A 19,454-nucleotide genomic window follows, 5' to 3' on the forward strand; every position below is an offset into this window, starting at 1 on the left:
TCAAAACATATACTTATGAGTTAAACATTTTAAACCATTTATTAACACTTTCATTACTCCTCTTTTTTTCCTAGGAGTTGGAAATCGGTTTCTTTAATAATCTCACATTTATATTTTTAGCTCTCTACACTCACACAACACTTCCACATACCTAAGCTCACTGTCTAACAAGTAGATTTCAAACTAGACTTGTTTCTGTCAGAAGGAGAAATGTCAGAAATGGTAGAAGAAAATGGAACACAGGCCCAGTTCTGTTTCCAGTGAAGCTGACTGACAGTTTTGCCACCACCTTCAGTAAGAACAGGTCAGCAAAGAGTCAGATTTTTCTAAGCAAACTAACCTGTGAATCCATGCAGTCTTATTTGCAACTTGTAGGTGATGGGAGAAGAAATACATGAAACACTGAGTGTCAGCTATCGAGCTTCCATAACAAAGACTATGTTACAATACTAAATGCATCTCTGCAATATAATTACTTGGAAATCTATTGTAGAATGGAAATAGTCTGATTATTTGTGTGTAAGATATGTTCTGCATATCACTTGAGCACCTATCTAGAAATACTGATGAAAGAAACCAAGACACATTTGCATTCTGATGGGCCTAAATGTTTTCAGCTTGTAGGTAGATGCTTATTCTTGGGTATTTATGGTACCTAACTCTTTCAAAGCTTCAGATTTGTATGTATGTATGCATTATATATGTCTGTCTGCATGCAAATATCAAATCACAAATAACGGGAAACACACAGCTTCAGCAAACCAAGGCGATCTTTCAGCAGAGGCACTGTTAAAGTAGTTCTAAACAAATCAGCACATTTAAATCTCCAACATGATAAATTCCTGAGAAATAAAGTTAATGACCTGCTATTTCATATGTAATTTTGAACAGCTACTAGCTTTGATTAATCTGCTTTTCAAAGGGGGCGCTGACTATATATATTTACACTTTGCAAGTAAACTGACCTCTGTACCAACACAGCAAAAATCCAATGTCACATTCAATTCTGTTCTTTTTTCTTCTTCCTCCTCCTTTTTTTTTTCTTTTTTTTTTTTCCTTTTTTTTTTTTTTTAATACATCTAGAATTAATGTAGTGAATCTGTAATGAAATGCATTATCCTGCATGGAGATTTATCAGATTTTCCAATTGAATGCCATGCTTTGCTAGCACTAGCTGGAGTTCACCTGCATGTTGGTGTGGCGTGTGGCTCTTTTTTGTAAAGAGTTAAGTTGAACACAAAAAAAGGGAACAAAGGTCAGCACCCAGCCGCCACTTGAATGTGAGATTTTTCTTTTTATTCCCCTTGATGTATACTAGGCTCTGTGTTATTAGTCTTAATGATGGAAAATTGTAGTGTTGATACAAATCTTTTTTTCAAAGTAGTAGGCGGGAGCTCCATTTGTTAGTAAGTTTTTTTGTGACTAAAAGCCACAGACAGTACATTTATGTAGCAGTAAAAGGCCTAGATGCTCTTTCCATAGCAGAGCTAATTATTCCTACTGTGACCTTACTGATCTACCCTGTTCCTAGTACATCTCATCTGCACGCCTGTTCCTCTGTGTAGATGGTGTCAGAGAATATGAAAAACCCTATAATGAAACCATTTTCATGATGGAGAAAGGCTACTGGAGTTGCACTTGCTACAAAGAGGCTCAATTATATGAGTAATTGTGATAATTTTCTACATTCATAGCCTTCAATGGGGAAAAAAGAATGAGAGCCACAAAGGAAAATTACTTTAACAAGAAAGTACAGAGAGTAAAAATGGAAGAAGAGACAAAAAAGGGGAAAAAAATAACCAGAAAAAAAGTTTAAAAAATAGATCTGGAGGGAGGAATAGCAAGACAGGGAGAACAACAGAAATGCTCAAAAAGCCTATGTGCAGCTGTGTTGCACAATTAAATTGAATTTTTTTTTCTGCAGTTGATGAATGTGACTACTGCAAATGTGCCTCTGTAGTTAGCTATCATTTGTTGTTCCGTGACAGGAAAAGGATAATTACCTCTCAGAGAGAATCAAAGGCTGACATGCCCTTTAGACACAGCCATGAATGCAGAGCTCGATAGAATGCTTGAATAAGAATCCAGTGTTCTGTGCCCCCTTCTACTCAAGAATAAATTTTGTTAAAATGCAAGAGCACCACCAGTAAATTTGTTGAACCCTAGGTGTTCAAAAATATGAGGTGCATCTATCGACTCATCCCATTTGCAAAAATAAAACTACATTTTGAATTCACTTCTATTATATTCATGGACAGTAAGATAGTGAGATATGCATTAAATTTCTTTTCCCAGTAGGGGTCTGATTCAACATTTCCTATGAAAGAACAGAAAGACACTATCCTTTTTCTCCAGGCTAGTTAGCCTATAATTTAAAACTGTCAAAAACACAATTTTATACAAAGTCTTCAATAAAAGCTTCTCAGATATAACCCAAAGAGGTTTTACTAAAGTTTGATTCAGACTCTGTTACAATATTTTTAAAGCTATAAATACATCTAACTGATATTTTGCCGTTCTCTTTCTTCCTTAAAGTATTTGAAGATTTACAAAGAAAAAAAAAAGCAGCATCCTTTCAAGGTGACTAAGCCTTGCAGCTTTTAAGTAATCAGAATGTATTCAATAGCATGTTGGGACCATTAATATTCCAGAGAAGTATTGCTTAATACAATGTATGTGATATATGTCTATGCTTTTTTTGGCAAACATTTTAAAATAATTCATAGTTACCTTCAAGAAACTAAGCCGTATTTTTACTCAAAGCTGCCAGCAGAAGAGGCATGACGGCGCTTATGTGAAGGCTAGAGGAGATGCAAAATAGGGAAAAATCTGAATGTGAGCCCTTTTTTCCTTGTGATGTTAGCATGCACTGCTCTTTGTAAGATCAAAAGCTCTTGAGTTAAATATTTTTGTATTTTTTAAACAAAGAGACTTATTTATGTTGACTAATTCCTTTGTAACATTCGTTATTGCTATACAATGAAAACAATGGTTTCTAACCTCCTTACATGGCGAGACAGATGTGGTGTAGTTTCACAGACAAATGCAAAATAAACAAAACCCCACCGCAAATTACATCTGTTAATTTAAATCTATCTTGAGAACATCTTTGACTCTTTCTGCAGTTATCTTTGCTGACCCCAGTGTAATTCACTTTAAAAAAAAAAAAGTCTCTTACCCAAGGACCAACATTACAGCTTGGCAGTTCACATACTGATATCAGACTAAAATGATGGTTTTGAATCATAAAACATGTCATCAGCTTTATACCAAACCACCAATAACCTTTGTCCCACTTGCCAGCCCTCCTTTTACTTGTCAATATAAGGCTTACCTGATTGTGTTTCCAATTACAGAGAAGGAAGCCCCTGGTCTGCAAGCTGCAATTGCTTCATCTCTACATTTTCTGGCAACCTCCACTAACTTTTCACCAGATTTATCCACATTGCCCACCAAAAAGGTTTCAGAAGTGTCACCATGGTAGCCATTGTAATACACCTAAACATATACAGAAACATAAAGACATTTTCTCATTTTGCATCCAGAAACAGATTGTCTCCTTAATTAAATCCATTCTTTCTAGGAACGAGCTATGTATTGTAACAGCTAGACCATGGGTAAGCTGTATTTGTGAGAATGAGACCAGCAAAGCAAAACATTGCAGAGGAGAAAAAACCCAACCAAACAAAAGGCACAGAAGATTGCAAGGTGTGTCAGGACTGCCAATTAAAAATTCAAGAAAAGTAGAAGTTGTGCATTACTGCCCAGCAGTGCACCAGACAATGACACTGCTCAGCTACAGGACATGAGGCTAAATGGGATGTATGCAAGAAGATGGATGGAGGCTGTACATGGGCTGAAGAGGGTTCTTGGGATCCATTGGGAGCCCACCCACCCAGGACACCTGCTCCTGGGGCTGGGGACCTGCTTGCACACCACAGAGTTGGCAGCTCTAGCAGGGAGACCCACACCTCCGCAGCCAGAAATCCCTGCTGGGGTTTTGAGTGATACTGTGCACAGCTGGGTGAGAGGGGTACCCTGCTACCAACATCCACAGGGAGCCCCACGGAATGTATGGGCCAAACCTACAGCCAGCCTCTGTATGTTTGCTTTAGTCTCAATTTTAAACTACAGTGGGGCACTAACATTGGATTTTACTTCTGGTATCCAGAGCTGAATTTTGAAAGACAATAAATGTACCATTCTGACACCACAAACTTTAATGTGCTGAAAACATGGCACCCTGCTGAATAAAAACATTTTTGTTTTTTTTCAGACATTTCATAGGCTTTAAACATCAGCTCTCCAGAAGTTCTCTGCCGGGCACAGGAAGCTCTGGCTATGCACTATGGAGCTTTGCAATGCGCCATTAAAACGGGGTTTGCAGCTCTGAAGTATGGCAGGCAGGCGCATAATTGTAAGACCAAGCCAAATTACACTAAGGAAAGACAAATTATAATGGTGCACAGTTTTGATCTTCTAAAACATTTTTTCTCCTCCTGAACAGTGAGCAACTATCCTTCTAGGACTAATAACTCACCAAGCTCAAAGCACTGAACTTTTGCCACTGGTGAGCTATTTGTGAAAGACAGGCTCACATTCTTTTTGGCCAATTCCAAACAAGAAAAAATAAAAAAAGTAAAAAATTGGCTACAGACAGTTTATGCCAGGGCCAGGTTTGTGTTCAGGGTGAGATGGGAACAAAATGCAGGCAGTTAGGAGTGAGAGGTGCTTAGAAGGTGAGTGCCAGCAAGCATCCAACTGTGTTGCCACCACTCTGGAGGAGAGCAGCTGTGACCTCCTACTCTACACCTTCCTCTGCCATTCCAGACTGCCAATAAATCTTTTCTCTTTCTTTTTTTTTTCTATTATTAATTTAATGCCCACTGGGCAGGTTATAATCTAGCTAGCTCATATTTAAATTAAACTAGTTCATTTTTAGTGCTAGCAAGTGCAACACACAAAACCCCAGCATTAAACATCATCATCCTCCTGAAAAAGAAAATAAAGATTTAAAACATAGGAGAGCTTAAAATTAATAGTAATATTTACAGCAGCCTATCAACTGCTATTACAGACTTCTGACGTTAATAAGCTACAACCACAGCAACTGTAGCACGCTAATTCCTTAGAAGTCAAAGAAAGAACCAAGTTGTAAGAAACATTAACCTGGCAATGGCAGGCTGAAAATTGCACTATGCTGAGGATTCAGTGATGGATAATGCTATTGTTTCTACATTAAAATATATTGTAAAGGCCACATGATACCAGCCAATAAAATTTGTACTTCATGTATGAAATTTTACCACCTTAATTGCGCAGAAATGGATTTTTTTTCTTCAAATAATTTGTACATAGCATGAAGTTTTTACACTCAATAATCAGAACCTTATTTAGTCATTTTATAGAGCCTGTACACAATTATAAACAATTTGTTGTGCAGTATTTACTTTGATTTTTATTCTGTCCACCTGTCAAATGTCCTAGATTTGCTCATTAAAAATAAGCTAAAAGATCAGTTAGCAGCACTGAGAAGCAATCTTTTTTTCTTCAGCTATTTTGGAACTGAGCAATTATCAAACACAGCACAGTTCAGTTTTGAATGGTAAAAAGATCTTACAAAGATAATCAGAAATTCCCATCCTTGCAGGAGTCTTCACATTCACAGAAACTTCAAGATTTATTAAATTTTACAAGGCTAAACAGAAAATAAATAAAAATGTGCAATCAAAAAAGATCACTAACATTTAGTCAGACATCATTTGTAAAGCAGAGTGGGCAGGATACGTACTAATGTAAAAATATTTCATTTAGTTTATCATGGAAAGTGTCTGTTATATGAATCTATACTTTTATATATATACACATATATATATATGATGCCATGTATATATATGGCATCATTATTATCCTAAAAGATAAAAAAATAAAATTAACCTTAATGATATACAAAAAAATCAGCTGTTAAATCCTTAGCTGTTTCAAACTGATTTAGACTAACAAAATGAGCCAAGGTACACCAGTTCACCAAAGTAAAAATGTAGAATAAAAATACACTTTCAAAATGATAAATCACACTGTGCAAACCTGATACAGTCAGAATTCCACAATTAGAATGTATGGAGATGGGAAAGAATTTAGAAAGATCAAAAAAACAACCAAAGCAAACCCAGTTCTAGATCACATGTGCAGATACCATGGGAAAAAGGTCACTGACCCTAATTTTAATAGAAGAAATAATTTAGAAAGCTTGAATCTCATGCTCAAAGGTAGGTCTGCTGCAGATTTCTTCCACTTCTGCCAGTATGAAATTTGGACCCATGGAAAATAGCATCAAGTTACCAAAAGTTCCCTTAATGATTAAAACCGCTTGTAGTTATGAGATGTTACTCCCTTGTATGTGACATATTATTGCAAAGCAACAGTGGGATTCAAAAGACATCTGTGTTCATATTAGAAATAAATTGCACTTTGGGAAAATAAAAACATGCACAGTAAAAAGGAAAAAAGCTTCTGCAAGAGACAGCTTATATATATATATATATATATAAATAAATGAAATGAGAATTAGGCTTCCAGTTTCCATACTTTCTTGCTCCTAAGAAAATCCAGCGGGTGTTTATTTAAATAGCTATAATTGACCATTCTCTGGAAATATTAAGTCATAGTTATATCACACTATTTCTGTTTCTGTGCAAAAGGTTCAGGGCTTTTATACCAGAAATGAAACACAACACTACCTTCAGGGATTTTAATAAATGTAGGGAACACTGCTAGCAAAAGAGTTGCTGTCCAAATAGACTGACATACACAGGCCAATGTAGCCTCTAATGACAGAGTAAGATAATGTCAGGCCCCACTCAAAATCAGCAGGAAGAGGAAGATCAATCTTGGCAGAGTGAAGGAAAAATGCTGGCTTTCTTCATGTTAGCTCATCTCATACATATCTATCTTCAGCTGCTGCCCAGTACTGTGGTGCTCTGCATTAACTACACAGTGGATCAATAACAATTACACCTTCTCAAAAACATGACACATAGCAGGATTGGGTTGACATTTCACTTAGGCCAACATTGATCTCAGTGCATCTGATTCCAGTCCTAAATTCAAGTCAGGCCTGAGTCTAGCTGGAATAAACACACAGTTAAAAACAAAAAAGGAAACCAGCTGCTTGTGCCTTGGCTCAGAAGTAAACAGCACATCCATCTGTGCATCCCCCATCTTCAATCCACTATTCTTCCTGTTGCTACTAGTGATTGTAAAGTTGATCAAAGACTATTTTTTATATGAATTACTCACCGTGACATCAATGTTGATAATATCTCCATCCTGAAGAGGTCGACTGAAACATAAACAGAAAAAAAAATACGGTGACAGACGGTTCCCAACAAAGGGAATATAAGAATAAACACCTAATGACACATACATAAAAAATCAGGGGGTAGATACTTTGTGATGGAGGAAGGCTGAGGCAAAAAGAATAACCATTTTTAATGTTCAGCTCTCACTACTTAGAGAACAAGCATAGTTGAATATAAAATAATGAGAAACAACTACCAGAAAAACATATCAACACCTCAAAAATCTGCCATTATATTTATTCTTTTTCTCTCACTAGGGTTCATATTTTACTTTCTGAGTAGCTGAATGTGTTGCAAATAATAATAAAAAACACCCAACAACAACACATAAATTCAAATATATTTATTCCTTCCCCTATACTTATTTTGCTGGAGGGAAAGAAAATAAATCAGACTGTTCTTGGGTTTTTTTTCCACACACTAAATTCTAAAGGCGTTATGCTTTTTTTTTAAAGTTTCTTGACAAACAGGATATTTTTTCCTATTTCACATTAATTTCTATAACATCTATCAGCATCATGTGGTAACATGATATGCATCTGTAATACATTTGTATATGACATTTAGTTAAGCTGAAATATGTTCAATGTTAAACATAATTTATTAATTTCAGTTTAACATTTTCATTCCCGGTGGTAGAATGTATATTACTGGGGAAATACCTGTCAGGAATACCATGACATACCACGTTGTTTACAGAAGTACAAACAGATTTTGGAAACCCTCCATAGCCCAGAGGTGACGGATAGGCATTCTGTCTGATTATTTCATGATGAACAATGGAATCTATTTCTTCAGTTGTCATGCCAACCTAAAATATCAAACATAACATCCTGTTAAAAAAGCAAAGACAGTTTCTCGTATTTACAGAATGTGATTGCAGCCAAGTGTTTCAATGAAATCTCGGGTGTTTCAAATACACTGCTTTGATACAAAACACTAAACTGCCTGATACACTTTATTGATACGTTGAACCTTCTTTTTTAAAAAAGAAAAAGGTTTTATACAAAGTATACAGGAAAATCGAGGACTTAAAGGTTCCTAAAAAACCTAGAATACTGTCTACTTCCTTTCCATTCTTTTTTCCACATCTGATTTCTCAAAGACACCAATTTTCCATGGCACCTTGTTTCAGTAGCTGCTGAAATGTCTGGTTTCAATGCTTTCAGTCATTTAAAACACACCATTACTTTCCCTTTGATTTGTGAAAGAAAGGACCTTAACTCTCATAACTGCCCAGGACATTCATCATAATGCATTTGTGCATTTTATGAAACTGCTTTCCAAGTATGCAGTAATTTTATAAAAGATTTAAATATTTGGCTTCATATCTTGAGGATATTTTACTTAAAGTCACCATAGCCTGGATGATCACAGTGAATCTACAGGCGCTTATCCATCATTTTTAGAAATATTCATTTTTATGCTTGACACTTTCTAGATTCATCATTTTCTCATAATTTTACATATTTAAAAAAACCCCTCTCATAAATCATTCAGCCATTTTCTGAGTATCCATGGAGTGGAAAATGCAAATGCTTAAAATAACATTCTTCTCGCTTTTCTTTTGGATCAACTCTGTCTCTGGAATGGTTAGACCTGAAATTTGAAATTTGGTAGGGAAACCTCCCTCATTGAGAAGAAGTGCTTTTGAGGGTTCCTTTGCAAATTGATTTTGATTTGAATGAGTTTTGAGTCTTTGAAAATCATACTTCATACACATATGAAGATCAATCTTGGCAGAGGAAACGGAAAATCACAGTGGCTGTGATTTTGGAGGCCTTTTTAGTAACACAAGGAATATAGGTAGGCTGTGGTGCAGGAGGCATACTTATCCATATATTGAAATATTCAGTGATCATGCACAATGAATACAGTGGAGTACACTTGTGTGCTGTGCTGAGGATAAAATCAGGTCGATTTTGCTCAGCTTGCATCTTGTTCAGCACAAAAACATGGCTGGGCAGATAAGGAGCAATGATCACACTCAAGACCAGGATTTGGGGTTACTGTGCAACCCCCCTGCTTTGCAATAGCCGTTGCAGCCTCTGTGCTGGGATGGCAGCCGCAGCGGGCTGTCTGTATTGGATACTGCAGCCATCGGTTCTGGATAAATATAGGTTTGTTGCTCCTGCCTTCATTCACCCATCTATCATTTTCAGCCCACAGACAAACTGAACCGCTATGTACCAGATTGGATGCTGTCTGCCGCTGATCTGCTCAAGGAATTTGATGTGGCTTTTGGACACTCAGCAGACAGATCTGTGCTCTCTGCATGGCAGGCTTACACACTGTGAAAAGTTCTGATTTTAACAGCATCTCTTTTACTTTTACAGGAGCTTTTGCTAGCTGGCAAGACTGGGGGGGCACCTGCTGCACACCTCATCACCCTTTATTTGGGACTAGGCAATACTATGGTATATATCAAAATACTTCCATTTCATAGAATTTGCTGTTTTATTTCAAAATCATTAACTCAAACCTAGGAAATACTGTCATATATAATACCACATTGTACTTTTAAGTCATACAGGCAGTGAATGGTATTACCAAAACACCACTCAGCCTAAACTTCATCTTTCTGCATCCATGCATTATAATGCACTTTTGTTATATTGGGGAACGTTACTGACACTAACTAAAGCTGGTTTGGAGGGCTGCATTCAGGGTGGGTTCAACAAGACAACAGGAACAGGTGGAGGGACAGGGCTCTTCAAATAAAATAGTAATGCAGAGTTTACCTTATGAGAACAGCCTAAAAGAGCTTGGTTTGTTTAGTCAGGTGCACTGAAAGCTGTAATAACTCTTACTACGTGAAGGGGACAGACTCAAGGAAAAGGAGGAAGCTGTTTAAATTAAAGAGTGGAGCTGGCACAAGAGCAAATGGGTATAAACTGGCCATGTGCAACGTCAGGCTGGGAAGTAGACGATGCTTGCTGTTGCAGTGAGAGAGGGTCCTGGCCAAACACTTAACCGATGTAAAACAGTGCTCATCACCTGTCTCCAGCTGACCTGGGCAGTGGTCTCGGCACCACAACTCCTAAGGCCACCTCCCTCCCAGTCCACAGCTCCTGGTCATGTAGTTCTTACCTTATATAAACCTTTTTGCTACAAAATGTTTTTTATATCTATGCAGTATTTTGCTATTATGTATGATTTGGCACATACTATACACTGCATCATAAGCTATACTGTGCTGCACACATATGTATTTTATGCATGATAACAACCAAAGAGTATTAGTGGAAAACTGCTCTCATTCAAAACCCACACTGCATATACATGATATTTCAGAAACATGTACATATAAGCCTATGTAAGATTAAACATGTAGGCAGTTTTGTTATTGGCCACCCAGGTCCAGAATTAAGCTTCTTGGAAAGTGTGATGACAGCTAAAAGAAAAAATACATGGTAAACTGATATTTTTCCCCCCTTTTAAGTCAATGGCATTAACCTGCAGTCCCCATCTATCTCTGCATCTCATAGCTACTCAACCCATTTTACCCTATCCAGTATGCTATTACACGAAATAACAAGGCAAGGCGAAAAAAGCACTCCTTCATCTGCAAAACCTGGTAATAGACTCCTCCCAGTACATTTTAACTTGCTAGGTATCCCAAAAAGCATACTGTAGAAACATTTCTGGAAACCATGAGGCTTTATTGCCAATGCACTCCAGAAAACTATGTAGAATTTGGCAGCTGTTTTTCCTATGGCAGCTCTAGGAGTCGCACTGTACCCCACAGGACAGTGAGAGGCCAAAGGATGGATGGGAACAGAGGCAACCCAGCCCTTCAAACTTGCATACATGAAGCGCTGGAAAGCCTGATGTATGAGGAAGATGGGCCATGAAATGACAGGAAAAAATGTAGCAAGGATCTTATAAGAAACTCACATGATTTGGCACAATCCTAATGGAGGGAGATTATAGACTGAGAGACATTACACCTGAGCCAGCAACTCACTCTAAGTACTACATAGGTCCAAAATACAGAAATAATTAAAAAGTCATATTATGGACCAAATCAAAAGTTAATAAATCCTTTATTTTTATCACAATCTAAGTTAAAAGTTGGATGCACATTAAGGGAAAATAAAAAAAAAAAAAAGGTAGAAAAAAAACCCAAATAAGTGAAAGCATAAAATGTATTCAAGCTGTTATGGGACTTCTGTAATTGTTACCTTCAAGCTCTTTCCAGCCAGAAGCAGGACATGACGGGCCAATTGACAAGCCTGACGAAGCCCTTGAATCTGATCTTCATTTTTAATTTCTATGTCGTCTCCCCAGTCTGGTACAATGCCTGTCGTCACATAGTCTGGCTTCTTTATGTGCTTGGAGAAAAAGGATTGAAAATGAAGATCAGAAAACTGAGCATGACAATGGGATCATTTTCTCAGATACTGCCTCCTGCTTCATGGCAGCTTGCCCTTTCTGTCGTAGTATCGACCTTCCTAAGCCATCAGGGCAAACCCTCAAGGCTGCCTCAGTATTTCTTCCACTGCCCTTTTGAACTTAACATTGCCTGTTACTGCTGACTTGTACAGTCTGTTAGCCTTCCAGTGCTGAAACCCCAGATACTGCAGCTGACTTCCAGCACAGACAGTTGCAAGTTGCAAAACTGTGAGAAAGACTTTAAAACTCTTCATTTTCTTTTGCAGAGAAAGAAGCACATTTTCTACAAAAGGCATCGTAACATTGGGACAAACATACAGAAATAGGCCCAAAAATAAAACTGATCAAATCCTTAGTTTCTCATTCAGACAAAACTCTGATTAACTTTCACAAGATTGCTTTCTGACTAAGAACCTTAGGATTTAGCTTATTTTAATTTGAAAGTTTTTACTTCTTAATCATATGCTATGCCCAGATGTGTCCATCCACAACATTATGCTTTGTCAAGGAAAGAGCAATAGATTCCATTTTCCCCACACATAAAATTCTGAAAATTCATTTCTAATTTTTTAAAATCCACAACAGTTTCATGGCATGTGTATAAATACAACAAACTAACAATAACGGTAACAGAGATGTTAAACGCATAGAGATGGAAATACACTTTCTCCTGGACGTTCCTGGGCTGTTTCACTGTTTGGAGAAGATTCTCTTCGCCCATCACAGCTGAGCTGATTCTCTACCATGCCAGCCACATGGTGAGTTTTGCACTGATTTAACAGAATACAGAATCAAATAGCAAAAACCAAAGTGGGCATGTGGGCTGTACACAAGAAGACTATAAGCTGGCAGGGTATAGGGGTAAAGAGTGTTATAGCCAATTAGCTCTAGATGGGCTTTAAATAGGACTACTGTTAACTCCTACAGGTATTTAATTTGTACTCTGATAAAAAGTGAAACTACCTTTAGTAGACTCAGGTCAACAGAATTTCAGATTTCCATTCTGTTCAAATAACAGCATATCGACCCTAACAACATCCTATTGCAGTGGGCTGGGATTTAATTTAGTAAACAACCCCTCCATCTCCTGGGTTAGCAGCTCCTCAACCATAGCACCCTCACTTTCCCCTTGGAGGGCACATATCTAGAAACTGTTGAAACCTGACCCTCCTGACCTGTAAGATCTGTTAATGTAGAAGCCCAGAGAAGCATAGAGACAAATGTCTATGTATACAGTTTCACACCAGCATCTTGAAAACAACCATGTTATTTCAGTGTGATTTCTGCCATACTCTGTATGAGGCAGTAACTTTGCTCTCAAGTTTTTAGAGTTCAAGAATTGGACTGACGTTTAGACAAACTGAGAATTTTGATCTGTGAAGATTTTTCATTATGACAACATATTTCTCCCTCTTTGTCCTAAAAGAAGCATTTAAATACAGGGGAAAAAAAGCTCCACAATTTCTAAACTTTTAAAAATATCTAAAGCATATAACCCTGTGTTCTTCCCTTGCACAGAGCTTCCACAGCCCCTTAGGTGTTAGAGCCCTACATCCTTATCTGCTTTCCTATCTAACAACTTTTAAGTATTTCTGGCTCATGGAAATACTCTATATTTTGAGTAAGAAATCTATAATAAGATGAAAAGTAAAATTTAAAAAAGTACTAATACAGATCCTGAAGCACTGTTTAGGAAAGGTATTTTGGTTTTCTTTCGCCTAAAGGAAAGATACTAAACAGTTCATCTGTATGCTGTAAATAAATGGGGGGGAGAAGGGAAAGGGAAAAAAAAGGACAAAAAAAAGAAAATCAGAAGTTGGACACATTTCAAAATTGCATGAAAAAAGGTCCTTTTGGCTCTAAACTACATGAAAGTATATGTTGCAAGTAAAAAAAACCACTCAGGCACAGTGAAGACAAGCTTAGAACATGCATTGGGGTTGCGTGGCAGCTACCAGCAGATATTGTATGTTCTCTTCCTAAATCTGACATAACCAATTAACAAAACCTTCAGCAAAATATAAATGTTTTTATAACTAGCTTGCTGGAGTTTTATACAGAAAAGGACTCAGATGATCATTAATGATTCCTACTGACTCTTGGTAGGACCATCTACAATTGCCCAAAAGGAGAATCTGGACCCAGAAGTGTAAAATGCCGACAGATTATTAAGATATTCCACATTTATACTACCCTAAGTGAACAAGCCCCATATTTAAACTCCCTAATAACTGTGTTTAACATGGTAGGCAGCTGAAAACTTCTCTCACCAACGCTCCTATTTCAAATACCAGATCAAGCAACAGGACAGTGACCCAAACCCCAGCTGTTTGACGATGAATGCATTTGATCACACCTGCAGCTTAACTCTACATGACTGAAGAACACATTAGATAATAGAAATTGCAGTACCTTGGGAACTGGGTGAGCTGGAGAAACTGTGGCTGGCCAAACTATACTATAAGCAGTACTTCTTTGTCCCTGAAAGATGCAGCATCTTTGCTGTTGATTGCTTGACTGTCTGTGCAGGTAGATACGATTGTACAAAGAAAAGAATATGTGGCAGCCAGTCACAGAACCTGTTAACAGATAAGTTAAAAATAATTAACATTGTTTTCTACTACCATGTTACAAACTGGAAAGGGCAAAAAGAAGGACATCATGTAAAATAAAACCCAGAACTCATGCAATGGCCAAGGGTAGTTCAAATTGTACAAGTCTTTTACTGTTAAAGACAGAGCATTAACACCAAGAAGCAGTAAGAACAAAAAAACCTCCTCAAAGAATACTTTGAAACTTTACAAAATGCCAGCTCTGTTCTGGCTCAATGTATTAAAAACTAGTGTGGGTAAATTCCCCCAAGCTTGCAGCCAGGAGCGATGCTCCAACTGGCCCCTGCAAGGCTAGATACTGTCCTGTTCAAGGTTTGGTGAAATGGTAAATAAGGGACAATAGCAAGAAAAGAGAATGAAAAAAAAAATTTAATATTGATTTCAGACAGTATTTTCAGCCGTATTTTTTCAGAATTGGTCATGGATTTGAGCATGACCAAGTTAATGTTGCCCTTGTCATTTGCACCAAGACACAAGGAATGAGGTTCAATTTGTCCTGCCTAGGAAGGCAACAGAAAAAGCTTTTAATTAAAAATAAAAAAGTTATTTTTAATTTTGGCCAAAGGCAATTGAATAGATTAAAATTTGTAAATTGAATGAGATTTTCATTTAATTCACGTCGGAATTTGGGATGGCAGTTCAGCAGAGTGTTCATTGCTCAAATTTAGCTGTTGGGTAACGAAATATTTTGCCCCTCTCAAAAAAAACCCACAAAACCAACTAAAAACCAAACAAGAGAGAAAAAAGGAAAAGGGGGGAAAAGTGCATTGAGGCCCAAAGGTTGTCAGAGACATCAAATTCAAAACAAAGTACCACAAAAGATGATGCTAGTATTGAAACTGGGAAACATGCTAAATTCAAAAGGATTATTGACCCTGCCAATTAAACTACAATTGCATGTAGTGCATATTTCCATTACTCAAACATTCTACAAGCTAAACAGAGGGGTTTTCTGAAATAAAAGTTTCACATCATAGTTAATCTGCTTCTGAAAAATGTCATCTGTATATACAACCACAAGAGCAATCCTTTACGGGAAGTGACCCATATGAATAATCACTCTTCAGTGAAACATGTTTTCTTTTAAACAGAAGTAACTAAACATTTCTGTATCACAGAAATTAAGAAATTAATTTACTACATATTTTGTATTATGTAAGAATGATTTTTTTTTCTTTTTTAGAAGAAGTCACTTCCATATCTTGTGTGTTTTTATTTTGATGTTCTTTCCTTCCTTTCTTTTGGATGCATTTATCATGTCCAGATACAGAAATCATCCTTCCACATGCACTTTACAGCATCTTGTCTTATACAGGAGATTCAAGCTATACACCTTTTTTGGAGTCCCAAAACACAGAATTAATGAAATAACAGCTGCATGAAAACTGCTTTAGAAGTGTTCCCCCCGTCTCTTTGCACACTGATTCATGCATGTTTAGTTACCAGTATCTGAAAGGCTGTAAATCCTTTTACTCAATACAAGGAAATTTTTACATGTTTGTTTTGGTTTTTCTTTTTTTTTTTTTTTTTTAATTGTTGATAAGTAACAAGGAAGAGTTGGAGAGTGAGGCTCAGATCAAGCTCTCAGTGTAACTTGGGTACCTCAATGGAAGTTGCCTGCTTCGAAAAGGAAGAGAGTGTCTCCATGGAAGTAGAGCTGCTCAGTTAACAGAGGGCTGGATTGGTTTGGTGGTGTTTTAAATATAGTTTAATCACAACCTCACCTACTGCTTTCCCTAGTGTCTCCTTCACAGGAAGAAAAATCATTGTCCAGTTAAATACAAAAAAAAAAAAAGAATGTGGGCTATCTAACCTGCTCAATATATAAGCACACCCAAAGAGCCCAAAGCATCATACAAACTCCCTGGCTGGTCTGCAACCATTTCTGGAAGCTGGAAGCACAGAATCTGCTAAGGGAGCAACTTTTAGGCCCTCAGAAGTAGCAATCAGTCTGCTAGCCTAAGCTAAGATAGGTCTTTTAGAGAGTGAAGTGGAAGTACCTTACTCTTATCACAGCTGAAGGTATTATAAATATATTGAAAATCCACACTCACTGATGCGGTCAGCTGAAGTCCATGTGGACATGAATATGGGAATGTGAATGCTCTCCTTGACACATAGCATGCTGCCTGGGCACCTTGTCTACTGTGTAAAAGTTTAATTGGGGAAGAAAAGGTGCAGGCATGCTTGTCAATTGTTCAACAATAAAGCTCCAGATGTCCAAATACATGTTCTTAAGTACACTGAACCACTTTATATTCATGGGTGTGTTCCTATTGGCTGTCCCACATTTGGAAGGCATAGCTTTTTATTTGGAATTAAATTTTTGCCTCTGTTCTCCCATAGAGACACTGTAAGTGTTGTCACAAGATAACAGGATAATAAGACACTGTAGTCTGTTGTTATTCTAACTACTCATTATAAACCAGACGAATACAAGAATATCTACTACTTGAACAGGTGAAATGCGACAATAAAATAAATATCACTGGAGTATAACATGACTCCTAAAATACATCACAAGAATTATAAACACAGGACGACTCAACCTTTATTTGAAATATAAAAAATTATAGCAGAAAATATTTTCCTTCAAAGTAAAAATAAAAGGAAATAAAGTGGCATTAAAATATAATGAAGTTATTGTTTTATAATGAAAATCTGGACTCCATCCACAGACTTCCTTCCTTAAGAAGGCCTTCCTAATGCCTTCACAGCTCCTTTTATTTTTTAAGCTCCCATATTCACAGCTAATTCGATATAGCAACATCATCAATCATTGGAGACAGGAACAACTGGCTGTATTCTCCAAGTCTGGCTCAGATATTCCCTCCTCCCCATTCCTTACACCTACTAAAGCTTTTCTCAGTGACTTATTTACTTTTGCAACTCTAGCACTCAGGCACATCCTTTTTGCTAAGCTTTCTGTGTATATTGATTACCGTAAGATAGTTCATACAGGATTTACACAGCTTCCAGTGGAAACTGCAGTCATTGGAGAGAGCCTGGAGTTTGCAGCCAGGTAGCCTGGTAACACATGACCAAAGCCAGGATTCAAAGTTGACCCTTTTACACAATTTACACATTTTTCCTTTCTCCCAACAGAAAGTCTATGTCACCTCCCACAAGTAACAGAGTATTTACTAGCAGCTGCAATAAGAAGAATCATTACCAGCATTACTGAATCACATCAGCAGATAGGATGTACTGAGCACAGAAAATTACAGACAACTGCTCCTCTGACTTGACAGTGAATCACACTGTGCAATCTGTATGCATGCATGTCCTGCTGGAGCTGCTGGATTCCTCAGCATTCCTTACAGACCTTAATTTGTATTAATAGTATAAATATGCGCTGTGAGCTTTTGTGAATTACCAGATGAATTTCTCTTCTGAGGAAATGACATTTTCTTTTTCTCTTAAACGAGTCAGCCAAAGGGGTTGAATACAGAATTCAAGTATGATGATGGGTGGGAGCATTTTTAAGTGACTGATTTTGTAGCACAATGTGCCCTATATTTATTAGCCTTTTACTCTAGGTCTATTTTAATTGTTATCTGTTCATGCATGCTATACTATATAATGAAATGCTCCCATTTCACTCACAGAGTGGAGAGTTTTTTATGTGTATCTCTATTAATGACCCTTAATTAAGTTGATTTTAGTCATTTAAATGTGATTTTCCTCTGGTCAAGAAGTATTTTTAACAGGAGATGTTGGAAATGAACTCTCACATAAGCCCTTTTCTAATGCTTCTTGTTTAACATTTGCAGCAATTTATCAGCTGTGTTTTCAATGAATGAGGTGTGGGGTAGCCATGCAAAAAACTGCTCATCTACATGATTCATCAAACGTGATTGTTAGAAACCATTTTTGGGAGTATTTATTTATGAAAGAGGTTAAATTTCCAAGTAATTAACAAAAATGTTAGCAAAGGATAAACTTCAGGACAGTTCTAAGCTACAATAAATACAAGGGTACATCTTAAAAGAGCCAAGAAATAAAATTCACATTTTAAAAAATGATTTAGTCATAGTATTCGCAGAAGCAGAGTACCAAAGTTATTCAGGATTACAAGAATTAACATCTAGCCCATTTAGGAAATAAAATAAAGTTGCTCTTGATAAAGCAAATCTTAGTGTATGTGAACAATTAACAACATCAAAAGCATTGTTCTGATAACTACTTTCAAAAGATGTGATTTTTATTTTTTTTTTTACTGAAAAAAGACTGACTGTGGAGATTTTCTTAGGATACATGCATTTGACAGGAGAGCACTAGAGATTTTAATTTGCCTTGTCAGGTCATTTCAATATTGTAATTTAACTTCTTGTGCAAATATTATTTTTGCTGAAACTTCAGAGGACTAAAGTGAGTTATCAAAAATCACTATGGGTGAATCACTATGGGTATGTGGAATCCAACCAATACAACTAGGTAAGAATATATAGCTTTTTACTGTTAATTACCAAATGTTCCAATCCAAAATAATGGTTGTGGTTTGAAAGATCATTTACTTGTAATTCTAACTGTCTTTTAAAACACTGACTTTGTAATCCCCGTGTTGCAATGGTACGTCCAAGCTTCAGAAATTGGATGGGAAAGATTAAAGGTTCTCTCCAACTCTGTGTAACCTGTGTAGCAAAAGAGCAGCTCACATTTCACAAGCAATAACCTGTGCATTTGCTGAAAAAAAAAGGGGGGGGGATAAAAAAAAAAGAACAACACAGGGAAATGCCTGAGGCAGAAGCTGAAACTGATTGGGCAAAGTAGAAGGACAAGAGCCCTTGAAATTAAACAAAAGCAAATTCATTCTGTTGACAGATGTTGATTACATCAAAGCCACGAAAGAACTTTTTTCCTTTTCTCTTTTTTTTTCTTTTTTGCGCTAATACCTCTGTGCTTTCTGTACATTAAGGATGTAGCATCCAGCACAGCCCAACACATCATAATTTTTAAATTTGGTAAAAGTATATTGTAATGAGATCTTAACGACAGGCTGCTCCAAACAAGAGTGTATTCACATGGTCATGTCTGCATACCCGTGCTGGTCATGCCATCATCAGCCCCTTACTTCCAGGGGTTA

The 19,454-nt window shown here is 37.0% G+C and overlaps 1 protein-coding gene across 2 annotated transcripts in view; it reads right to left on the reverse strand.

Moving 5' to 3' along the window:
• METAP1D (methionyl aminopeptidase type 1D, mitochondrial) overlaps nucleotides 1–19,454 on the reverse strand; it is a 49,114-nt gene that overhangs the window by 7,887 nt on the left and 21,773 nt on the right. For both annotated transcript variants that reach the window (XM_034065423.1, XM_031052357.2), the window contains exons 2-6: nucleotides 14,169–14,335; nucleotides 11,546–11,695; nucleotides 8,024–8,172; nucleotides 7,300–7,342; nucleotides 3,335–3,498 (exon numbers count right to left, since the gene is read on the reverse strand). In XM_034065423.1, the coding sequence (XP_033921314.1) occupies nucleotides 3,335–3,498; nucleotides 7,300–7,342; nucleotides 8,024–8,172; nucleotides 11,546–11,695; nucleotides 14,169–14,335 (673 nt within the window). The remainder of the gene's footprint in view (nucleotides 1–3,334; nucleotides 3,499–7,299; nucleotides 7,343–8,023; nucleotides 8,173–11,545; nucleotides 11,696–14,168; nucleotides 14,336–19,454) is intronic.

Source organism: Melopsittacus undulatus, chromosome 8 (genome assembly GCF_012275295.1).
Source record: "Melopsittacus undulatus isolate bMelUnd1 chromosome 8, bMelUnd1.mat.Z, whole genome shotgun sequence".
In the NCBI taxonomy this organism is placed as follows: domain Eukaryota; kingdom Metazoa; phylum Chordata; class Aves; order Psittaciformes; family Psittaculidae; genus Melopsittacus; species Melopsittacus undulatus.